The following is a 20532-nucleotide window of genomic DNA, read 5'->3' on the forward strand; positions in this document are numbered from 1 at the left end:
TGTTTCTGAGAATGAGGAGCTGGAGCTCCTGTGTAATTGACTTGACTCCACCGTTGATAGCCTCCGCCCATGACTAAGTGGGTTTTGAATAATTTTTTAAATTAAAATAATATTATTTTAAACAAAAATTATTTTTTTTACTAAATCACCCTTTTATGGGCTGATTTCTTGTTGCAGGTTTATTTTATCATGTTAACTACAAGAACAGCTAAACAATCTTAGTATTTTTTATAACATAATAAAAAATACTGAAAAGTATTTTTTAATTTATTTCATATAATATTATCAAATATAAAATAATTCACTTTTTAAAAATTTATTTTTTAAAGAAATCACTTTGTAATAAACAATTATTTTCCGGTAAACAAATTAGAAACGAAATTAATTTCCACGCCAGAAACACCAACGTGCTTTCCTTTACTGGTCCTCCAATTTTAAGTTCATTGACCATAAACCACTGTCCTCAGCTTGACTCACTGTTCTCTCCTCACTCTCTCTATAAAACCCCACACGAAGAACTCTTCACCTCATCACCGAGTTTTTTTTTAGCTCCTCCTCTCGCCTACCTCTTCACCTCAAACTTTCTTTATTTACCGTTTGATCTCAACTTTTTCTTTGATCACATCTCTCTAAGCTATGGAAATTAAGGTGAGAATCATCTCTCTCTCTCTCTCTCTCTCTCTCTATATATATATATATATATATATATATGACTTGTATGCATGCATGGAAGAATCATGAGCCAAGTTTTCTTTTCTTTCCCTTTTTCTTTATGTTGATTTACTTATTTTGAGGAAAAAATTGCTTCTTTTTCATAATTCAGGGAGTTTTGGTAGCTCCAGTTTGATTTAGTTATTGTTTCTATGAGATTATTTGGTATTGATTTCAAGTGATTACTGTTTCTTGATCATCTTGATATTGATTCATAACAAAATTTACATGAACTTATTTTGTTGCAGAAAGCTGTGTTGAAAGTGGAGTTGCATGACGAGAAAGCCAAGAAAAAAGCCATGAAGATAGTCTCTGGTCTTTCAGGTATTGAATTTATTTATTGCTATATATATGGTCATTAATTATCTAATAAATCAAGATCGATCAACGTTGGAAGTATTTATGATATTTGTTTTTTTAAAAAACTAGTGGTTTAATTTGTGCTTCAAATTTGCAGGGGTGGATTCAGTATCCATCGACATGAAGGACAAGAAGATGACAGTGACAGGGGGCATTGATCCAGTATGCATAGTGGCCAAACTGAGAAAGCTGTGTCACACAGAAATAGTCACAGTAGGACCGGCAAAAGAGCCTGAGAAGAAAAAAGATGAGCCGCCGAAAGGAGATCAGAAGAAAGATCCTGAGCCTGTGGCTTACCTGGCCTATCATCCTCATATGCCCCCATATTGTTATGTTTCATGTGTAGAGGATAATCAAAATGCTTGTGTCATTTCTTAATTTGATGTTAAAAACAAATATAATATATAGAGATGAAATAAGTGGAAAAAAATAATATGGCTTCCTGGTGGATTTGGGAAATTTGGGTGGTTATTAGAACTTCGTTAGTGATTACACTACAGCTGTACAAAAAGTTGATGTTGTTGGGTTGTTTTACATTAATGAATTGTGGGTCTTATTTTGGTATTAATTAATGCATACCAATTTGATAGTGATTTTTTATTAATGGACACGTAAGGCATTATTTTGTTACTTTTCCAAGATAAAAAAAATTAAAAACAATAAATATAAAAACATATTTCATCAAGAAGATAGAGTTATATAAAATAAATATTTTTTTATATTTATTTGTTTTTATCTGGAGATAATAATTAAATTTTATGAAAATGAACATGGGAAATCATGCCAACTTTGAGTTTGGTATTTGTTGACACAGAATTTGAGAATAAAAGGCCGCCGTTACTTTGGTCACGGTTTTCGCCCATAAAAAGGCCAATTTGTTCAAGCAATGCATGTGGTGTTCTAAAAGAAAATGATTACAAGGAAAGTACAACGTTGTTCCCTTAAAAAAAACTCATCCTCCAAGGAAATATGAAAACTAAAGTGATGACTAATGTTGTTTTGGCATGTCTTCTTCGACCAATTTCAAAAACTATCCTGCTTTGTATGAAAAGGGCAAACCAAACCCTTTTCCACTCCATTAACTTTTGGTTCTCTCTACTATTTTGATGTTCTTCACTTTTTTTCTTAAGGAGTCTGCTTTCCTCTGTGAATCGTAAGAAAGTCACGTTTTCTTGAGAAAATGATTAAAGGGTTTGCTCCTTATGTGGTTTCAGGTTCGAGTCTTGTAGTTACTTATATGATGGCCACTAAAAACTTATATGGTCGTTAACTTCAGGGCCTATGGAATTAGTCAAGGTGCACACAAGCTGGCCCGGACACCCACGTAAATAAATAAAAAAAATCAAACAAAGTTGTATAAAAAATCACAGCAAGTATCTACGAATCAATGGTTTATTTGAAAACAAATCCGTGAAATTTTATATAAATAGTTATTGTTCTTTTATTATTTAGATTTTAATAAAATATAAGAGATTTTTCTCTATTTTTTTATGGTGTTTATAATTTTAATCTTAGAATCTGAAAATCTTAATTTTGTATTTTATATAAATAGTCATAAAATTTGTTTGTTAGTAAGATAGTGATAAAGCCCTTCTCCACCGAGGCAAGATGCCAAGTGATGTTTGTTTGTTAGTAAGATAGTGATAAAGCCCTTCTCCACCTAGACAAGATGCCACCTAATGTTTGTCTGGCATGACACCACGCAACACACACACACATTAATTATTTGGTCTACGCTCTTGTCGCGGGGTAGATATTCTTTTTCAACAAGAAAATTAAATATGTAAGCTTTTTTTGACAGGTTTTTTAACTTAAAAAATATTAAGTATAAATATAAAAAACTAATACATACATTTAATTAAATAAATTACAAATTATTTTTATGTTAACAAATAAAAAATATCATTAATGATAAATAAATATATATCTGAAAAAATTAAGAGACAAATATAGATCAAGATATTTAATATTGCAACGTGGTTTATTTAACCGATTATGTTTAATTATTTTATTTATTAAAATTAACTTTTTATTTAATTAAATAACAATAAAAATAGATATATATACAAAATTGATTGCATAAAATAAAAGGAAAAAACATATCACACAATGTTGCACTTACTAGAGATACTATCAAAAAAAAAATATTTTTTATTTATTTTTTAAAAATAAAGTTTAATAATATAAAACATGAAAAAAATTATAGATTAATTAGAAAAATTTATTCAAAAAATAAATACATACAGTATATTTAAAAAAAACACCATTTAAAAATTACAACCTATAAAAATAAAAAAAATCAAAGAGAAGGGGTATTGATTTAAATATAAATTAAAAAATTATTTAAAAAACAAAATTTTTTAAAAAGCATGAATTTTTTTAAGAACATCAAATTACCAAAAAATAAGAAAAAAAGACCAGGCCAACACCTGACCGTTTAAAAGGGCTGAACACGAGCTTGTTTTTTTTAAAAATATAATTAAAATGAATGATATGTTTTTTGAAAAAACAAGTGCATCATCTAATTTAATTCAAATCTCAACTATTATGGTAATGCAAAATTAGTACCGAATATATTTTTACTCAAAAATCTATTCAGTAAAAACAGTATGTAAATTTGGATGAACTAAGAAAATAAAATAGTATCAATAATAACTCTGAATTGATATTTAAAATTAGGAGTTTAAGGTTAGAACTTAAAAAAAAATGTATGCAAAAATGGCAGAGAAAGGGGAAAACGTTGATTCTTTGCAAGAAGCATATTCCTTTTAGTTGTTATGGTTGTGGTAAGGGATTTTAACCATTTAATTTCACGTGTTAATGGGTTTTTTCATGTAGGATTAAAATCTCTCCTGATTCTTGAATTTAGAGTTCATGAGACTTTTTGTATTTAGATGTTAATTGATTTGTGTATTATCTAAGATAAAATAAATAATAATAATAAAAAGAAATATAAAAACTAAAGGATAATGAAATAAAAAGAACTCAAATTTTATAAATCATTTAAAATAAAAAACAATAATTAAAATAACAGATATCAAATCTTAAAGAAAATCATATTAAATAGTTGATTTAATAATCTAAGGTGACACCTGTCAATATCAAAATGGAAAGAGAGAGGGAGAGAGAGAAAGATCTCACAAGTGCCAAACCGGATGTCATACCCGGTTTTATGAAGGAAATATCGGGAGGATTTCAACTACATTAAGAAAGCCGGTCATTAATTCCGCACGACGCCCCAGAAGCCGCTAGAGAGAAAACATTCTTTGTAAGAAAGAAATAGGCAGCACATCAATTTTAGCGAACGAAATAATTTTAAGAAAACATTCTCATTTTCCTTTCTTTTTTCACTAATACAGACATACTTGTTCCAATAATTGAGCTCTGAGATTTTAAGAAGGAAAGCATGTTCTTACCACTCCCGCTGCACACTTTTTGGAGTTATAAATTATAGATCTAAATCCTCCTTTTCTTCTCCAAAAAGAAAAGAAAAGAAAGAAAGAAAGAAAATACACCAATGTGCTTTCCTTTACTGGTCCTACGATTTTGCTTTTTTTTACCATAAACTACTTCTCTCAGGTTGACTCATTGCTCTCTCTTCACTCCCTTACTATAATTAAACCCCACCACAAAGAACCCTTCTGATCACCATGTTTTACTTTTTTTAGCTCTTCCCTTGCTTCTTCATCTCAAGCTTCTTTGTTTACTGTTTGATCTCAACGTTTTCTCTGATCATATCTCTCTAAGCTATAGAAATGAAGGTGAGAATCAGCTCTCTCTCTCTCTCTCTATATATATATATATTTTCTATTAGATATGACTTGTATGCTTGCATGAATGAATCATGCGTCAAGTTTTCTTTTCTTTTCCTTACTTTCTTTTTTCCTGTTGATTTACTTATTTTGATGAAGACCTTGCTTCTTTTACATAATTCATTGAGTTTTGATGGCTTCAGTTTGATTTAGTCATTGTTTTAATGGGATTCCTTGGTATTGATTTTAAGTGATTACTGTTTCTTGATTATCTTGATATTGATTTATAACAAAATTCACATGATTATCTTGATTATTTTGTTGCAGAAAGCTGTGTTGAAATTGGAGTTGCATGATGAGAAAGCCAAGAAAAAAGCCATGAAGACAGTCTCTGGTCTTTCAGGTATTGAATTTATTTATTTATTTATTGCTATATGGTCATTACCTAATAAATTGTGATGCAAATTTGCAGGGGTGGATTCAGTATCCATCGACATGAAGGACAAGAAGATGACAGTGATAGGGGGCATTGATCCAGTATGCGTAGTGGCCAAACTGAGAAAGCTGTGTCAAACAGAAATAGTCACAGTAGGACCGGCAAAAGAGCCTGAGAAGAAAAAAGATGAGCCCAAGAAAGAAGAGCCGAAGAAGCAAGGAGATCAGAAGAAGAAAGATCAAGATCAAGATCAGGTGGCTTACCAGGCCTATAATCCTCATATGCCCCCATATTATTATGTTAGAAGTGTAGAGGATACTCCAAATGCTTGTGTCATTTCTTAATCAGACGTTAAAAACAAATATAATATATAAAGATGAAATAAGTGGAAAAAAAAATAGCTCTGATAATTAGTTGGTGATTTTGAAAATTTTCGGTGTTATTAGAACAGAAGTTGATGGTGTTGGGTTGTTTTATATAAATAAATTATGGGTCTTATTTTGATATTATGCATATGGAAAACTGAGAACAAATCAGGTGTTTCGTTAAGGAAACAAAATTGAAGATATAAAATAAATTTATTTTTAAAATATTTTTTAAATAAAAGTTTTATTTTCAAAACAATAAACGCACGGAGATTATTTTTTTTCCATGTTGTACTTGTTTTTTCTACCATATCCAAGTACTGGTTATGAGTACTTAATTTTTGATTTTTCTTGTCTTTTTATAGCTGGAAATGGGAAATCATGTGAACTTTGTGTTTGGCGGACACAGGGTTTGAGAATACAATTACTTGGCCAGGGTTTTAGCACAGAACAGGTCATGTAGTGGTGTTCTAAGAGAAAACGATTGCAAGAAAAGTACAAAATTGTTTCCTTAAGAACTCATCCTCCATGGAAACATGAAAACTAATGTGATGGATTGATGCAATACGATGAACGTGGTGTTGTTGACTAATGTTGTTTTGGCATCTTGTGGGATAAATCTCAAAAACGATCCTGCAATTCTACTGTTTTGTATGAAAAGGGCAACGATTTTCCCTTTCCCACTCCTATGACTTTTGTTCTTCACTTTTTTCAGAGGAGAGTCGAGTCTCCATTCCTCTGGTGAATTATGGTGAGCAAGTCACATTCTTTTTTACAGTTCGTGCATGGGCTCTTTTGGTCGTTGAAAAATATCCCACACAGTGTGTGAAGATCACTTTCACCAATGAATAAAATATCGAACAAATCTGTGTAAAAAATATTGCCGTGGGAGGATAAGCATCTGGAGCTTGTTCTGTAGCAGTACTGATCATGACCTTCTCAACCTGGACAAGAATGCCGGCTAATGTTCGTTTAATTTGCAGAAAACTCCATGCATAGAGCGACAACGCCCTAAGAATTATATATATGTATAGACAAAGACACATCAGCATGTATGATGGACGTCAATTATATTTTGAATTAAATTAATTACACATCAATCTATAATTCCACACGTGAGAGGTTTTTTTTCTTCTTTATCCAATTATTATAACTTGATTTTTTCAGATATATAATAACAGATAGAAAGAACACTCACAAGGAAGAATCCTATTAAAAAATAAAAATAAGAAATATTGCTCTTCCCCGCTATCATACACTAAAATAAAGGACGAAAGACCTTCTAGAGATCAGAAACATAAAGCTAAAGAGAGAGCCAAAAAAACCTATCAATTTCAATATTGCTGTAGTCGGACTATATTGTCTTAGATTTCCGATAATATTTTTGATAGGATCCTGTTATCACCTTTTTTTTTCGAAATTTAATTAAAAAGTCAAGAAATAAATAAATCTTCATAGCGACCAAACCTATTCTTTAAGTTTACATCAACAAATACTAATCATGTCATCAACTAGCTAGGAAATTAAACAACGTTATCCACTTCAAACAATTGAAGTCCACTTTTGCTAAGATTACTGTTTTTTTAAGATTAATTCAACAAAACCATATATGTTTAAGCTTAGATGGTGTAGGCTAAACTTACTTCACCTGTGATCAGAGGAAGTCATAGGATCGAAATATGATGGAGATTTGTCAAAGTACGGACACCTTCAATGTTAATAGTATGTTTATAAGTGTGGTTCTTTATTTAAAAATATATCAAAATAATTTTTGTTTTATTTTTTACAAATTATGTTTGACATCAGCGCATTAAAATGATCTGAAAACATCAAAAAAATATTTATTTAAAATAAATAAAATAAAAAATATTTAAATTTTTTTAAAAATATTTTTAAAATTAAAAAACAAACAGCTACTAACTCTTGCAGAGGTTGGCTATTAAAAAACCATAGATTTTGTTGCACTTTTACGGCGGAGCGTGGCGTCGCGGCGATCCTCGATTGATTTCGGGGTCTTTGTTGTTGTGTAAATGAGTCGTCACCTAGTATTTCATTCACTAGGAATCCTAACTGGTCTTTCAGAGATTCTAAGGCAAGTGACTAGTTGCATAAATTAAGGGAAGGTATTAGCACCCCTAGTACGCCCTACATAAGGTAAGCTGCTTGGTGTCTGGTTTACTTTATAATTGCTATTGTGTTAGTGTTTTCTAATCCCATCTGTTTTCCTAAGTTTGATTCAAACTAAATTTATTAAGTTAGAAATCCAAGTTGATTCCATGTACTTCGAAAGCTCATTTTTCCCTTAGTATTTCAAGAGTTTGCGACTCATAAATCGCAAGGAGGAGGAACAAAAATTTAGAAATCTAGGGCACTTAAAAAAAAACCTATTTTTTTTGCCTTAGTGTTTTATACTCTCATAGCTCGTAAACCGTGGAGTAAAAAAATTAAAATGTTCTCGATTATAATCAAGTCTTCTTTCAAGGATGTGTGCGGATTCATTATTCCTTGAAAATTATTTTGGATATTTACCACTCAGGGTTTCTTTATCCAAATATTAACAATGAACAATAACAAATTATTCTCAATAATATTTTGGATATTCGTCCTTTAAGGATTTCTTTATCTAAACATTAGCGGTGAATAATAGATGAATTCCCCTCAAAATAAGATTTTTATATTTTTTAGAATATTGACCAATATCCTTTGGAGTTTTACAAACATGTTGCAAAATCCAGAAATGCAAGAAAATAATTTTTTTTTGTATTTAAGAAATCCATGCGAAAACACATTTTCAAAACTTCAAATATTTTTTGTATAAAAAAAAGAACATTCAAAATATGTTAGGGTATTGGCCGTATGCAGCACACAAGAAAACATTTTTTTTTTATTTTTTGTCAAAACACAAAGAGCACAATTAAACGTAAACACCAAAATGGAAAGTAGCAAGCCATCATTCATATTATAAGAACTACAATAAGCTTGAAACAATTCGTGACAAAAATCATTCAAGTTCAAATCAACTTAAAATTCTGTAACTAGAAAGGACTAAACCTGTATACATGAGGGAGCCAAAGTTCTGAAACTGAAATTTTGAAATCAAAATCCTACTGCATGTGTCCATGACTCATGACTCATGACCTATTTTCTTTTACCAATCCAGGAGAAATTGCCATACTAGTTTCATACAAACAGAAAGAGCTTGTGACGACATGTTTTTATAACACATATATATCGCGGACTAAAACCAAAGCAAACATGGCCGGCTATTTCAATCAAAAAGCATGGAGGAACACGAACAGAAAATGGAGTTGATGATGAAGAAACAACAGCCCCCTCCCACGGTTCCTTAATTATGAACCAGCGAAAGAAGGAAAAAAAAGAAAAAAAAGAAACCAACCAACTCTTAACATAATCACCCATCTAAAACTCAAAGCCACGACAGGAACAACAAAAGGCAAGCGTTCATTGTATAGTCTAAAATTGAAAACGAATATGCAAAGCAAAGACAAAAGAGGTTTTTAAAACATCAATACAACAGATTTAAAGGCAGCAAGAGAGGAGAAAGTTAAGACTTACCTGCAGGTCTCACTGTTTTTTTTTTCCTGCAGAAGATGAAATAAAACCAAGTGAACGTTGTTGTCAAGGTTTAGCAGCAAAGCTCCCTCTCCGTCTTGTCTTTTTTTTCTCCTCTTTCCTCACAATAACACCAAAATGCAAGAAAGAAACTCCCTCTATTTACTGCATTTTTTTACTCTGACTCTTGCGTTTTTCTTGTCTTTCTCTTTGCTGTTTTTTTCTGCTCCTTTCTCTCTGGTTTTTCTCCCTTCTTTTCTAGGTCATTAGAGGGGCTTATATATAGTCTAACATATCTCTATTTAGGAAATATTTAATGCATTAATTCTAGGATGCAAATCCCTACTGATTTGCAGTAAAAAAACGCAAAAAGAAAACTGCAATATTTTAATTTTGATTTTGTGCTCACGCCTGATTTCTTTCCAATTTTAGAGGATGGTGTGGCTCTTTTCTTTCCTTCAATAGGGCCAGCTGCTCCCTTTGAAATGAGGCAATAAAAACGTGGTATGGAGCTCTCCATTCAAGCGACAGAAACATAGAAACCAGAAAAGAAATTTCAGATAAAAAGGAAAGAAAGAAAACAGCTTGCTATGCAGGTAAACATGTTTTCTTCAATGTCTTCCTTCGGCAAAATTCCTTTCTATTGTTTTATCTTCAAATCATCCTCCTTATTTTAGCACCTTTTCCATTTGGTCCTTGGTCCAAAAAGATTCAAATTGGCCTGCAATTGGTCTTCAATCTTTAAGCATCTTGCAATTGTGTCCTTGCAAACTCGGGCAAAAAAAATCCTTCTCGCAGCAAGAATCTTTGCTTCCACACTAGATATTCAAACAGGGATATCTTGAGCTTCTGATATTGAAATCAAGCAATTCAAAAACCCAAATTCATCTACGTGTCCCGGACTACAACTTTGATGAAGGACTCAAAGTGAGATAAAATCGTTTTAGATAACTGGTGCAAATTCTGGGGGATTTAGCCAACCTTAAAGACCAGATAAAGAAGGAATGAATTTAGCATTTTGAAGTCTCTTGATCAATCTAAGAAAACCTGATGATTTTGACAGCAAAAGAGAAGGATAAAAAGAGCAAAAAACAACTCAAACAGGTTTTTTTGAAAAAATATTTTTTTCTTTACTTTTATCAATCTTCCAGCAAACATGAGTTTAGCTCCTACATTCAATTCAAAAAAGACATACACCGTCTGCAGCTTATGGACTCTAAAATTGAGTAATAACAGGTTTTTTCATACTATTTTCCAGCTAGTTTTACTCACCACTGTCTATAGATGATAAAAAGGGCCTTAATCAAAATTGGAAAAAGTGGTTTTAGACGTCATCAGTTGATACGTCATTTGCAAAGCAGTCCTGCAATTAATTAAAATATTAATTAAGTAGAATTTGGCCATTGTTGGGGATGGGATCGAGATGCTTCTAATAAAGCCAGTGTGAGTCTATAATGACAAGAATGTTTGGACTTCTTGACCAAACTAATATCTCCATCAACAATAAATATCGTTGCGTACTCCCGTATCCATCCCCAGAGCAAATGCTTTTATAAAACTCTGACATTTTGTTTTCTTCTAGTCTAGTTTTTATCGAGTTTTCGGGAGCATACACAGATTTATAACTTAGCCCTAATAGTCCATTAAATTAACTGATACTTATGATTATGATTGATAAATTAATCTGACTAAATTTAAATTAAATAAATTATTAATAATTAATTAGGTATTTATTATTTATTTTTAATTTTATTGTTTAGTTCATATTTTGACGTGAAATTAAATTTATTTAGAAATAATAGTTAATTATTGGATTATAAATTTATTTTTAATAAAAAATTGAATTTCAAATTTATCGTTATATTATTAATAAATATTGTTATTATTATCATATAAAAATTTTATAAGTAAAGAATGATTATTTTTTAATATATTAAGATTTTTTTAAGGGACTGTATAAGTAAAATTATATTAAAATAGTTGAACATTTTATTAATTTTATACTTTGTAATTCGAAGGATGTTAATGAAAATAAAATTAGAAGTAAAAAAATATAATTTTCTTCACAATTGTAGCTTTTTATTCTTGTAAATAGCATAAAGTAAAAAATAAAAAGGTAAGACTCATTAAAAAAGTGCAATTATTGGAGACTATTGTCCTACGGTTGACTCATATCTCTCTCCTTCACTGTAAAATCTCTCTCCCCCCCAGAACCTCTTCAGCTCACCAAGCTAATAATCTCCTTTCCATTTCCTGGCCTCTTCTTTGCCGTCTTTGATCTTCAATTTTCTTTGTCCAGATGCCTCAAAGCCGCGAAAATGAAGGTGAGATCAGTTAAGGCCTACTGGGCTTCTATCTTTTGTGCACATTGCATGCGTGAAAGAATGAGTACTCAAGTTTAATTCATTTCTTCCTTCTTCTTCTTTTCCAGTTTCTTGATTATCTTCATATTGATTTATAAAAAAAATTTACATGGACTTATTATTTTGCAGAAAGCTGTGCTGAAATTGGATCTGCATGAAGAGAAAGCTAAGAAGAAAGCCATGAAGACAGTATCTAGGCTTCCAGGTATTAAATTTATTTATTTTCCTTCTATGATCCACAGTATTGAACCCGATTCATTCAGTAAGAATTTGTTTGGTAACGTGGTAACAGTTGTTTTTTAAATAATTTTTTATACCAAAATATATATTAATAATTTTTTTATTTTTTAAAAATTATTTTTGATATCAACACATTTTATGATTTGAAAATACTAATAATATATTAATTTAAAATTAATAAAAAATAAAAAAAATTAAATTCTTTTAAAAATACTTTTAAAATATAAAAACAAAAACACCATCAACTTAAGGTGAGTTTTATCTCGTAACCTGGTTTAATTTAAAGCTAATCCATGATCCGAACCTTGCGACATGTTTGATAACTTTGCTATGTTCACTAACTTATAAATCTTTAAGTATTTGTTCTGTGATGCCAAACTTGCAGGGGTGCATTCAATATCCATGGAGATGAAGGACCAGAAGCTGACAGTGATAGGGGACATTGATCCAGTACACATAGTTGCCAAACTGAGAAAGCTGTGCTGCACAGAAATAGTTACAGTAGAACCGGCAAAAGAACCCGAAAAGCAAAAGGAGGAACCCAAGTTAAAGAATATACACTCGAATCTCATCAATATTAAACTATGATTTCAATATTTAAATTCACAAAGTTAAAGAAGAATAAATTTTCATTGCGACATGTAACCTGTAACCTGGTTTAATAAATTTTCAATATTAAACTATGATTTCAATATTTATAACTTGTAACCTGGTTTAATCTATCTAATCCATGATCCGAACCTTGCGACATGTTTGATAACTTTGCTATGTTCACTAACTTATAAATCTTTAAGTATTTGTTCTGTGATGCCAAACTTGCAGGGGTGCATTCAATATCCATGGAGATGAAGGACCAGAAGCTGACAGTGATAGAGGACATTGATCCAGTACACATAGTTGCCAAACTGAGAAAGCTGTGCTGCACAGAAATAGTTACAGTAGAACCGGCAAAAGAACCCGAAAAGCAAAAGGAGGAACCCAAGAAAGAAGAGCCGAAGAAGCAAGATCAAGATCTGCACATCACTGCTTATCATTACCATTATCCACATTTTGTAAGTGTTGAGGAGGATCCTAATGCAATTTGTGTCATTTCTTAATATTTTAATTCTAAATGTAAAAGTTATTATTTCGGGAAATAAAAATTAAGTTTCAATTTCATAAAGTTTATTTTTATATATATGTGTGTGTGTTTGCAGGAATATACTCGAATCTCATCAATATTAAACTATGATTTCAATATTTAAATTCATATAGTTAAAGAAGAACAATTTTTTTAGCTATCCTATCAGTGCATTAGGACTTGTTATATATAAATTAAATTAAAAAATTATTTAAAAGGACAGAGAAAAGGTTTCCAACTTGATTTCATTATTTATAAGAAAAATATAAAATATTTAATGAATTAGATACAAAATCTTCAGACCAATTCCCATGAGATTCCATGCACACAGTTATAAAAAACTCAGAATTGATCCAGTTAAGATACATACAGATTATATATTAGGAGGATCAACTTCTTGAATTAACTATTATTTTTGGAAAAAAAATCGTCAAAACAAGTCAATCATTTATTTATTTTTGGAAATTAAAATCAAATCTAGACCTAGATTTGTTGGGCTGAACCAAGTTTTTTAATAAGTTAAGAAAGCAATCGATCTGAGTTGACTGGATTCCTCCCGTATCCATCCCGAAAGCAAATCCGCACCTGTTGGATTGCTTTTACAAAGCTCGACACTATTGTATTTTCTTTTAGTCTAGTTTCTACCAAGCTTTCGGGTCTTGGTTTCTAATTTCGGTGAATTATTATCATACAGAGATTTATAACCTAGCCCTCATAGCCTAACAAATTAACCGATGCTCATGCTATTAGGAAATTGCCATTATTGTGGCAAATGCCCCACCCATCACTATGCTTAATGGTAGCTCCATTCATGCCACAATTGGTGGCACACTTTAAGGCATTATTGGCTCCTCCATGTTGACCATATTTGCCTATAAAGAGGCATGTCTTGTTGAGAGTAAATTGAGAGGGTTGAAGAGAGTGAGAAAACGTGAGTGTGAGTAGAGAAAAAGAGAGAGCTGCAATGGCAGCAGCCTTGCTGCCATTGCAGCAGCTGTAAGAGCAGCAGATGTAATTCTTCTCCTCCATGTATCTCTATATCTAATAAAATGGACCTCTCCCGTGGATGTAGGCGATTTGCCGAACCACGTTAAATATTGTGTCAGTGTGCTTACCCTCCATATGAGCAACTATCAGTACACCACCGGTCCGCGCATGGGGAGCCGGAAATCCCCAACAATTGGTATCAGAGCTGATGGTTTAAGTGGTGTTTGATTTTTGCTCAAAAATGAAAGTTCTCAAAATGGTGTTTTGACCATACCACTGTGTAGAGGAGGCCGAGACGAAGCCACTGGTGAAAACGGCGTCAAAATCGGACGTTGGACATACCGCACTCTCCATCACTCTCCGGCAAGGCGTCTGCCCACGCGCGCAGACGCGCCCCACGCGTCTTCTTCGCCCGGATGGGCTGACCCGACCCGAATACCAGTTGACCCGACCCATGTGCCTGACCCGGATATGGATGACGTCAGCATGACATAATTGTGATGTCAGCATGCATAGTAGGCATGCAGGGATGACATCAGCCTGATGTAAGTGTGATGCCAGCATGCATAGTCAGCATGCCACGTCATCGACCAGTCAGCAGACACGTCAGCAAAGTGGGACCCACCTGCCATATCATCAGTCGCGAGCCGAGCCAAGCCGAGCCGAGTGAGCTGAGCCGAATTGGAGCCGAGCCGAGGGACAGGATCCAGTGTAGCTGATCCTACATGCAACCGGAACTGAGATTGAATCTGAGCCGTTGATTAGGCCAGAATTGTTTTGATCAAATCTTAGCCGTCTGAAGTGCGATTTGGACGATTTCAGACTTGTTTCCAACTAATTTGATCGTTCCGGATGCAATTGTACGGTCTAATCGTTGAGATTTGAGACCGAAAGTGGTGGTGGTGAATTAACAAAAGAGATTGCCCGATCAGGAGGCATCTGAAGGTCATCATGGTGGTCGTTGAAGAGAAGAAGAAGAAGGTGCACATGTTTACCCAATTACATGTGCTGAACTGCTAAGTGGGGAGAATTTTAATTGCCTTGAGGGAAGGCAAAATTGGGACACTCTGGACACCCGATCAAGTGGACAATTAGCGGTGTAGAGTGAAAACTGATGAAGACCAATCTTGACGAATCTAAGAACTGGTAGTCTCGCAAGATGTTGAGAAATCATGTATTAAACCAGTATATTCCAAATCACTTGTAAAGGAAAGCCGCAACAAAGCTAGCAAATGGTTGTATATACGGAAAGACAGTACGATGGATAGATATGGCCTGAGAAGTTCTGTCTAGGAGATTGGGTTTTAAGCGGGACCAGTGTGACCCCTCCAATCTTTCTTAGGAACTTGCTTAGTGGAAGGATTATCCATACGGTACTATTTTTGTATATATAGCAGTTTGTAATGAAACGGTTGAAGACTAGCAGGATGACGGCATAAGGGAACAGTTGGGTTCCGAAGGTTCAAGGATCTGATGAAGTGGTGATTTCTCCAAAGAAGTTAGATTCGGTGACTGTGATTTCTTGAGGGGAGAATTGATGAAGACCCTGATAATGGAAGAGGAATACAATAAAGGGATAAAGATTGGCACCCTATTTTGACTTGGACAAGTGTTGTGACAGGATGAGCTGCTGTCAAACATAAGCAAGGAATAGGGAGAAATCTGGAGAACAGAAATTGTACGAGGGTACACGGAGATTGTGCTGGAGTACCTGTAGGATCCAACGAGGTACTGTAATGAGACAACAGGTGCAAGGAAAAGAAGTGTTCCCAGATGAAGCTCAGAGCAGAGACTATTAAAGTTTGTACAACAGGAAGTCTCTTATGCTCTTAATGAAGACAACAGACGAAGACCTTTCCAATGCATGCAAGGATGGAAAGAGAGTTGTTGTAGAGGCACCTAATTGAGGGGGTGCAAACGCCTGTGATAAAAGGCGACCGCCTATGATGAAAGGCGAAGACACCAAAGAGAGTTGGTGTAGGTGGAGCTGTCAAGCAGAAAGGCACAGAAGCTCCAAACATAGAAATCGAGGTGGAGGATTGCGAGGAGTATACCGCAACTTTCACTTTCTATGTAGTCAGTGGCAGTAATCTCTCCCATAGTGCACATGGTGGTAGAGAATTTTGGAGCCACTTTGAAGCATCTCAACTGAAGGAGGATGCGACCACCTATGAAAGGTGAAGACACCTTAGATGGAAGGTGTGTGTGTGGGCCGTGCTAGGAGCCCCGGATCAGACCGCCCCATGACAATGGGTGAAGACGCCTTAGAGAAGGTGTGAGGGCCATGATAGGAGCCCCATTTCAGACCGCAGTATGACGACGAGCGGAGACACCTAAGGAGAAGGTGTGTGGGCCACGATATGAGCCCAGTTCAGAACAACCCCAAAGCCGATGTGATGGCTAGATATGAGTGGACATGTGTATAGCCAATGAAGTGGCTATGATGAGTATGGAGACAAATGCAGGATTGACTTTCATGGATATTGCCCCCATGCTAAAGATCAATGAGCTAGAAGACATTTGCCTTGGACAATAAGTGTGTGACTTGTGGAGCATTAAGACGCGGCTGCTATGAAGAAGCAGAAGGGCATGCGTAGGTTCCGAGAACGAGTTGACTCTTGTCAAGGTGGTGAGCTCGGTAATGGCATTGTAATACTCAGAGTATGAAGATAGATATGGATCAACCTTTAATGGGCTGCCCCCATGGTTAAAGGTGGAGAGCTACCTGGACTCTTACGACTAAGAGCGAGAGACTCACGGAGAAGTAAGGCGTGGTTCCTAGGGTGGAACAGAGGGCAGGCGCAACTCCTGGATGAGTAGACTCTTGGAAGAGTGGTGAGCTTGTGATCATATTGAGATACTCAGATAATGACTGTCGCACTTGGAATATCCGTTTGAGGGGGTGTTGTAAGCCTTGGTGTAAGGCTTGAAAAATCATTCCGGACTGAGCATGGTTGATACGCTCGAAGGGGAATGTTGTGTTGAAGACGCTCTCAGAATGGTAAGCTTGGAAGACCTGCAGAATGCAAGCTTGTGCTGAAAAAGCAAAAGGACAATTGCCCACATAAATGGCAAAGGGGGTGATTGTTAGGAAATTGCCATTATTGTGGCAAATGCCCCACCCACCACTATGCTTAGTGGTAGCTCCATTCATGCCACAATTGGTGGCACACTTTAAGGCATTATTAGCCCCTCCATATTGACCATATTTGCCTATAAAGAGGCATGTCTTGTTGAGAGCAAATTGAGAGGGTTGAAGAGAGTGAGAAAACGTGAGTGTGAGTAGAGAAAAAGAGAGAGCTGCAATGGTAGCAGCCTTGCTGCCATTGCAGCAGCTGTAAGAGCAGCAGATGTAATTCTTCTCCTCCATATATCTCTATATCTAATAAAATGGACCTCTCCCGTAGATGTAGGCGATTTGCCGAACCACGTTAAATATTGTGTCAGTGTGCTTACCCTCCATATGAGCAACTATCAGTACACCACCAGTCCGCGCATGGGGAGCCGAAAATCCCCAACACATGCTTCATAAATTAATTATGTATTTGGTTTTTATATTTTGAATTTATATGTACAATTAAAACATATTCCTCTAGCCAGTTCTATATATGTTTCTTTTTAATTTGTTGTTTTTTTTTTCCTTTTAAAAAAAATAAAATGAAAAACATAGGGATATTTTTTTGATCAGAACAACAAAGCTACTGAACAATTATTGGTTTCTGATGGATTGTTTAATAAGGGGATAGTTAATTAATTAATTAATTTCAGTAAACTCTTAATTAATTACTACAGGTCGACATGTCAATCACGGAATGTGAAATGGAAACAGCAAATACGGACTGAATTAGAAGACGATACCACGCGAGGGCAAAACTAATTATAACCTCAGGAAAAAATCATAGAAAAAACTGAAAATGAAGCAAGAAAGGGTTACGGGACATAATTCCTGGAAGGGTGAAATAAGCATATTCTATAAATTATTGAACCAAGATGTAAACTTCTTCAAAGTTTTGAGGATACAATTTCCCTCGAAGCTAGCTCTTCCCTGGTATTGCCATGTGATCGACATGTGGGTTAATATATAGTAAAAGGAAGAGAAATCTTCGTTGACCGACCGCAGCCACAAACCCACATGCATCTATTAATTGTCGATACCGTGACAAGGTTCGATTAAGAAAGTGATTTACATTTTTTGCCATTGTCTGGAACCTTCCTAACTCCCGATTGAAAGCAAAGCAAGGAAACAACAGATCTGTTTCTACCCGACAATAAAGATAAGGAAATGAAGATGTCATGCATTCACACTGACCAGAGACTGGAGAGTTGTTTCTGAGAAAGAGGAGCTGGAGTTCCTTTGTCATAGACTAGCCTCCACGGTTAATTAACTCCACGGTTAATTAAGTTTGTTTTCATAAAAGAGTTTTCTTTTATATTTTAAACGGAAAACAATTTTTGAAAATTATTAAAAATTTAAAAATATAATGTTATTTGAAATTTGATTTTTAAACTTTTAATTAATATCTATATTGTTTCAAATCTTTTCTTCTTCAATTTCATCTCTTAAAATTTGATTTGATTTGATTTTTATATCAATTTTAACCCTCATTCTTTTTTTGATTGTTATTTATTTTATTTGAAATAATTTATGAAATTTTAATTTATTTTTAATTTTTTTATCTTTTAATTTTTTTATTTATTAGATTTTATCTCTATTATTTTAATTATTATTTATTTTATTTGAGATAATTTATGAAATTAGATAAAAAAATTTAATTTTATTTTTATTCAACTTTTTTAATTTGTAAGATTTGTTTTTCATTATTGTAAGAAACTTGAAAGAAATATTAGCAATTTATTTTTCATGAGATAGTCAAATACTAAAAAGTATTTTTTTCAATTTATTTTTTATGATACCATTAAATATTAGAAAATAACTCACTTTTCAAGAATTTATCTTTTTAAAAAATCACTTTGTAAAAAACAATTATTTTCCGGTAAACAAATTAGAAACGAAATTAATTTCCGCGCAAGAAACACCAATGTGCTTTCCTTTACTGGTCCTACAATTTTAAGTTCATTGACCATAAGCCACTGTCCTCAGCTTGACTCACTGTTCTCTCCTCACTCCCTCTATAAAACCCCACACAAAGAAGTACTCTTCACCTCGTCACCGAGTTTTTTTTAGCTCCTCCTCTCGCCTTACCTCTTCACCTCAAACTTTCTTTATTTACCGTTTGATCTCAACTTTTTCTTCGATCACATCTCTCTAAGCTATTGAAATGAAGGTGAGAATCATCTCTCTCTCTCTATATATATATAGAGATTATTTGGTATTGATTTCAAGTGATTCCTGTTTCTTGATCATCTTGATATTGATTCATAACAAAATTTACATGAACTTATTTTGTTTCAGAAAGCTGTGTTGAAAGTGGAGTTGCATGATGAGAAAGCCAAGAAAAAAGCCATGAAGACAGTCTCTGGTCTTTCAGGTATTGAATTTATTTATTGCTACATATATGGTCATTAGTTATCTAATAAATCAAGATCAACGTTGGAAGTATTTATGATTTTTTTTTGAAAAAAAAACTAGTGGTTTAAATTGTGATGCAAATTTGCAGGGGTGGATTCATTATCCATCGACATGAAGGAGAAGAAGATGACAGTGACAGGGGACATTGATCCAGTATGCATAGTGTCCAAACTGAGAAAGCTGTGTTGCACTGAAATAGTTACAGTCGGACCAGCAAAAGAGCCTGAGAAGAAAAAGGATGAGACGCCGAAGAAGCCAGCAGGAGATCAGAAGAAAAATCCAGATCCGGTGGCTTACCGCCTGGCCTATCATCCTCATGTGCCCCCATATTATTATGTTTCATGTGTAGAGGATAATCATAATGCTCGTGTCATTTATTGGTGATTTTGGGAAATTTGGGTGGTTATTAGAACTTCATTAGTGATTACACTACAGCTGTACAAAAGTTGTTGGTGTTGGGTTGTTTTATATTAATGAATTGTGGGTCTTATTTTGGTATTAATTAATGCATACCAATTTGATAGTGATTTTTTATTAATGGACATGTAAGGCATTATTTTGTTACTATTCCAAGATAAAAATAAATAAATATAAAAACATATTTCATCAAGAAGATAGAGTTATATAAAATAAATATCTCTAAAATATTTTTTTATATTTATTTTTTTAATTTTTTATCTCGAAATAATAATTAATTAATTTTTTTTTTGAAAAATATCCCTGATCAGTGTATGAATATCACTTTAACCAATAAATAAAAAATCAAACAAAGTTGTATAAAAAATCACCAGCAAGTACTGCTATAGGGATCAATGTTGCCGTGGGAGGGATAAGCATGGAAAGTGACTTGGTACGTGTTGCTGACGTAGACCAAATAAACATGGTCTATCTGAAAACAAATCCGTTAAGAAGCTTTAATGTTTTTTAGGAGATTCTCCAAATAGTTTTTTTTTTTATTGGAAAACCATTTTGTCTTTCTTTGAATAGTTGGATCTTTCAAAATTAAACCAATATAAAAAATTTGTGTATTTATATGTTAATTGATTTGTGTATTATCTAAGATAAAATAAGTCATAATAATAAACCAATTTTAGT

At 33.5% G+C, this 20532-nt stretch overlaps 2 protein-coding genes and 1 long non-coding RNA gene across 5 annotated transcripts; all 3 read left to right on the forward strand.

Moving 5' to 3' along the window:
• Positions 1-460: 460 nt before the first annotated feature.
• On the forward strand, positions 461-19975 carry LOC133670716 (heavy metal-associated isoprenylated plant protein 39-like). 2 transcript variants are annotated; one of them, XM_062091293.1, is made up of 3 exons: positions 461-648; positions 19321-19396; positions 19526-19975. In XM_062091293.1, the coding sequence occupies exons 1-3, from the start codon at positions 637-639 to the stop codon at positions 19819-19821; spliced, it is 384 nt and encodes a 127-aa protein (XP_061947277.1). In that variant the 5' UTR covers positions 461-636; the 3' UTR covers positions 19822-19975. The 2 variants fall into 2 exon arrangements, with proteins under 2 accessions (XP_061947277.1, XP_061947278.1); XM_062091294.1 differs by lacking the exon at positions 461-648 and adding an exon at positions 19042-19192.
• LOC133670715 (heavy metal-associated isoprenylated plant protein 39-like) lies at positions 4493-6197 on the forward strand. Of its 2 annotated transcripts, XM_062091292.1 has the most exons (4): positions 4493-4832; positions 5151-5226; positions 5296-5513; positions 5990-6197. In XM_062091292.1, exons 1-4 carry the CDS (start codon positions 4827-4829, stop codon positions 6038-6040), a joined length of 351 nt encoding a protein of 116 aa, XP_061947276.1. In that variant the 5' UTR covers positions 4493-4826; the 3' UTR covers positions 6041-6197. The 2 variants fall into 2 exon arrangements, with proteins under 2 accessions (XP_061947276.1, XP_061947275.1); XM_062091291.1 differs by lacking the exon at positions 5990-6197 and having other exon boundaries at positions 4500-4832; positions 5296-5768.
• Positions 11351-12328, forward strand: LOC133670718 (uncharacterized). Its single transcript, XR_009834153.1, has 3 exons — positions 11351-11521; positions 11690-11765; positions 12158-12328. It is a non-coding gene; the product is annotated as an uncharacterized LOC133670718 (long non-coding RNA).
• Positions 19976-20532: the final 557 nt, after the last annotated feature.

Source organism: Populus nigra, chromosome 13, assembly GCF_951802175.1.
Source record: "Populus nigra chromosome 13, ddPopNigr1.1, whole genome shotgun sequence".
Taxonomy (NCBI): Eukaryota; Viridiplantae; Streptophyta; class Magnoliopsida; order Malpighiales; family Salicaceae; genus Populus; species Populus nigra.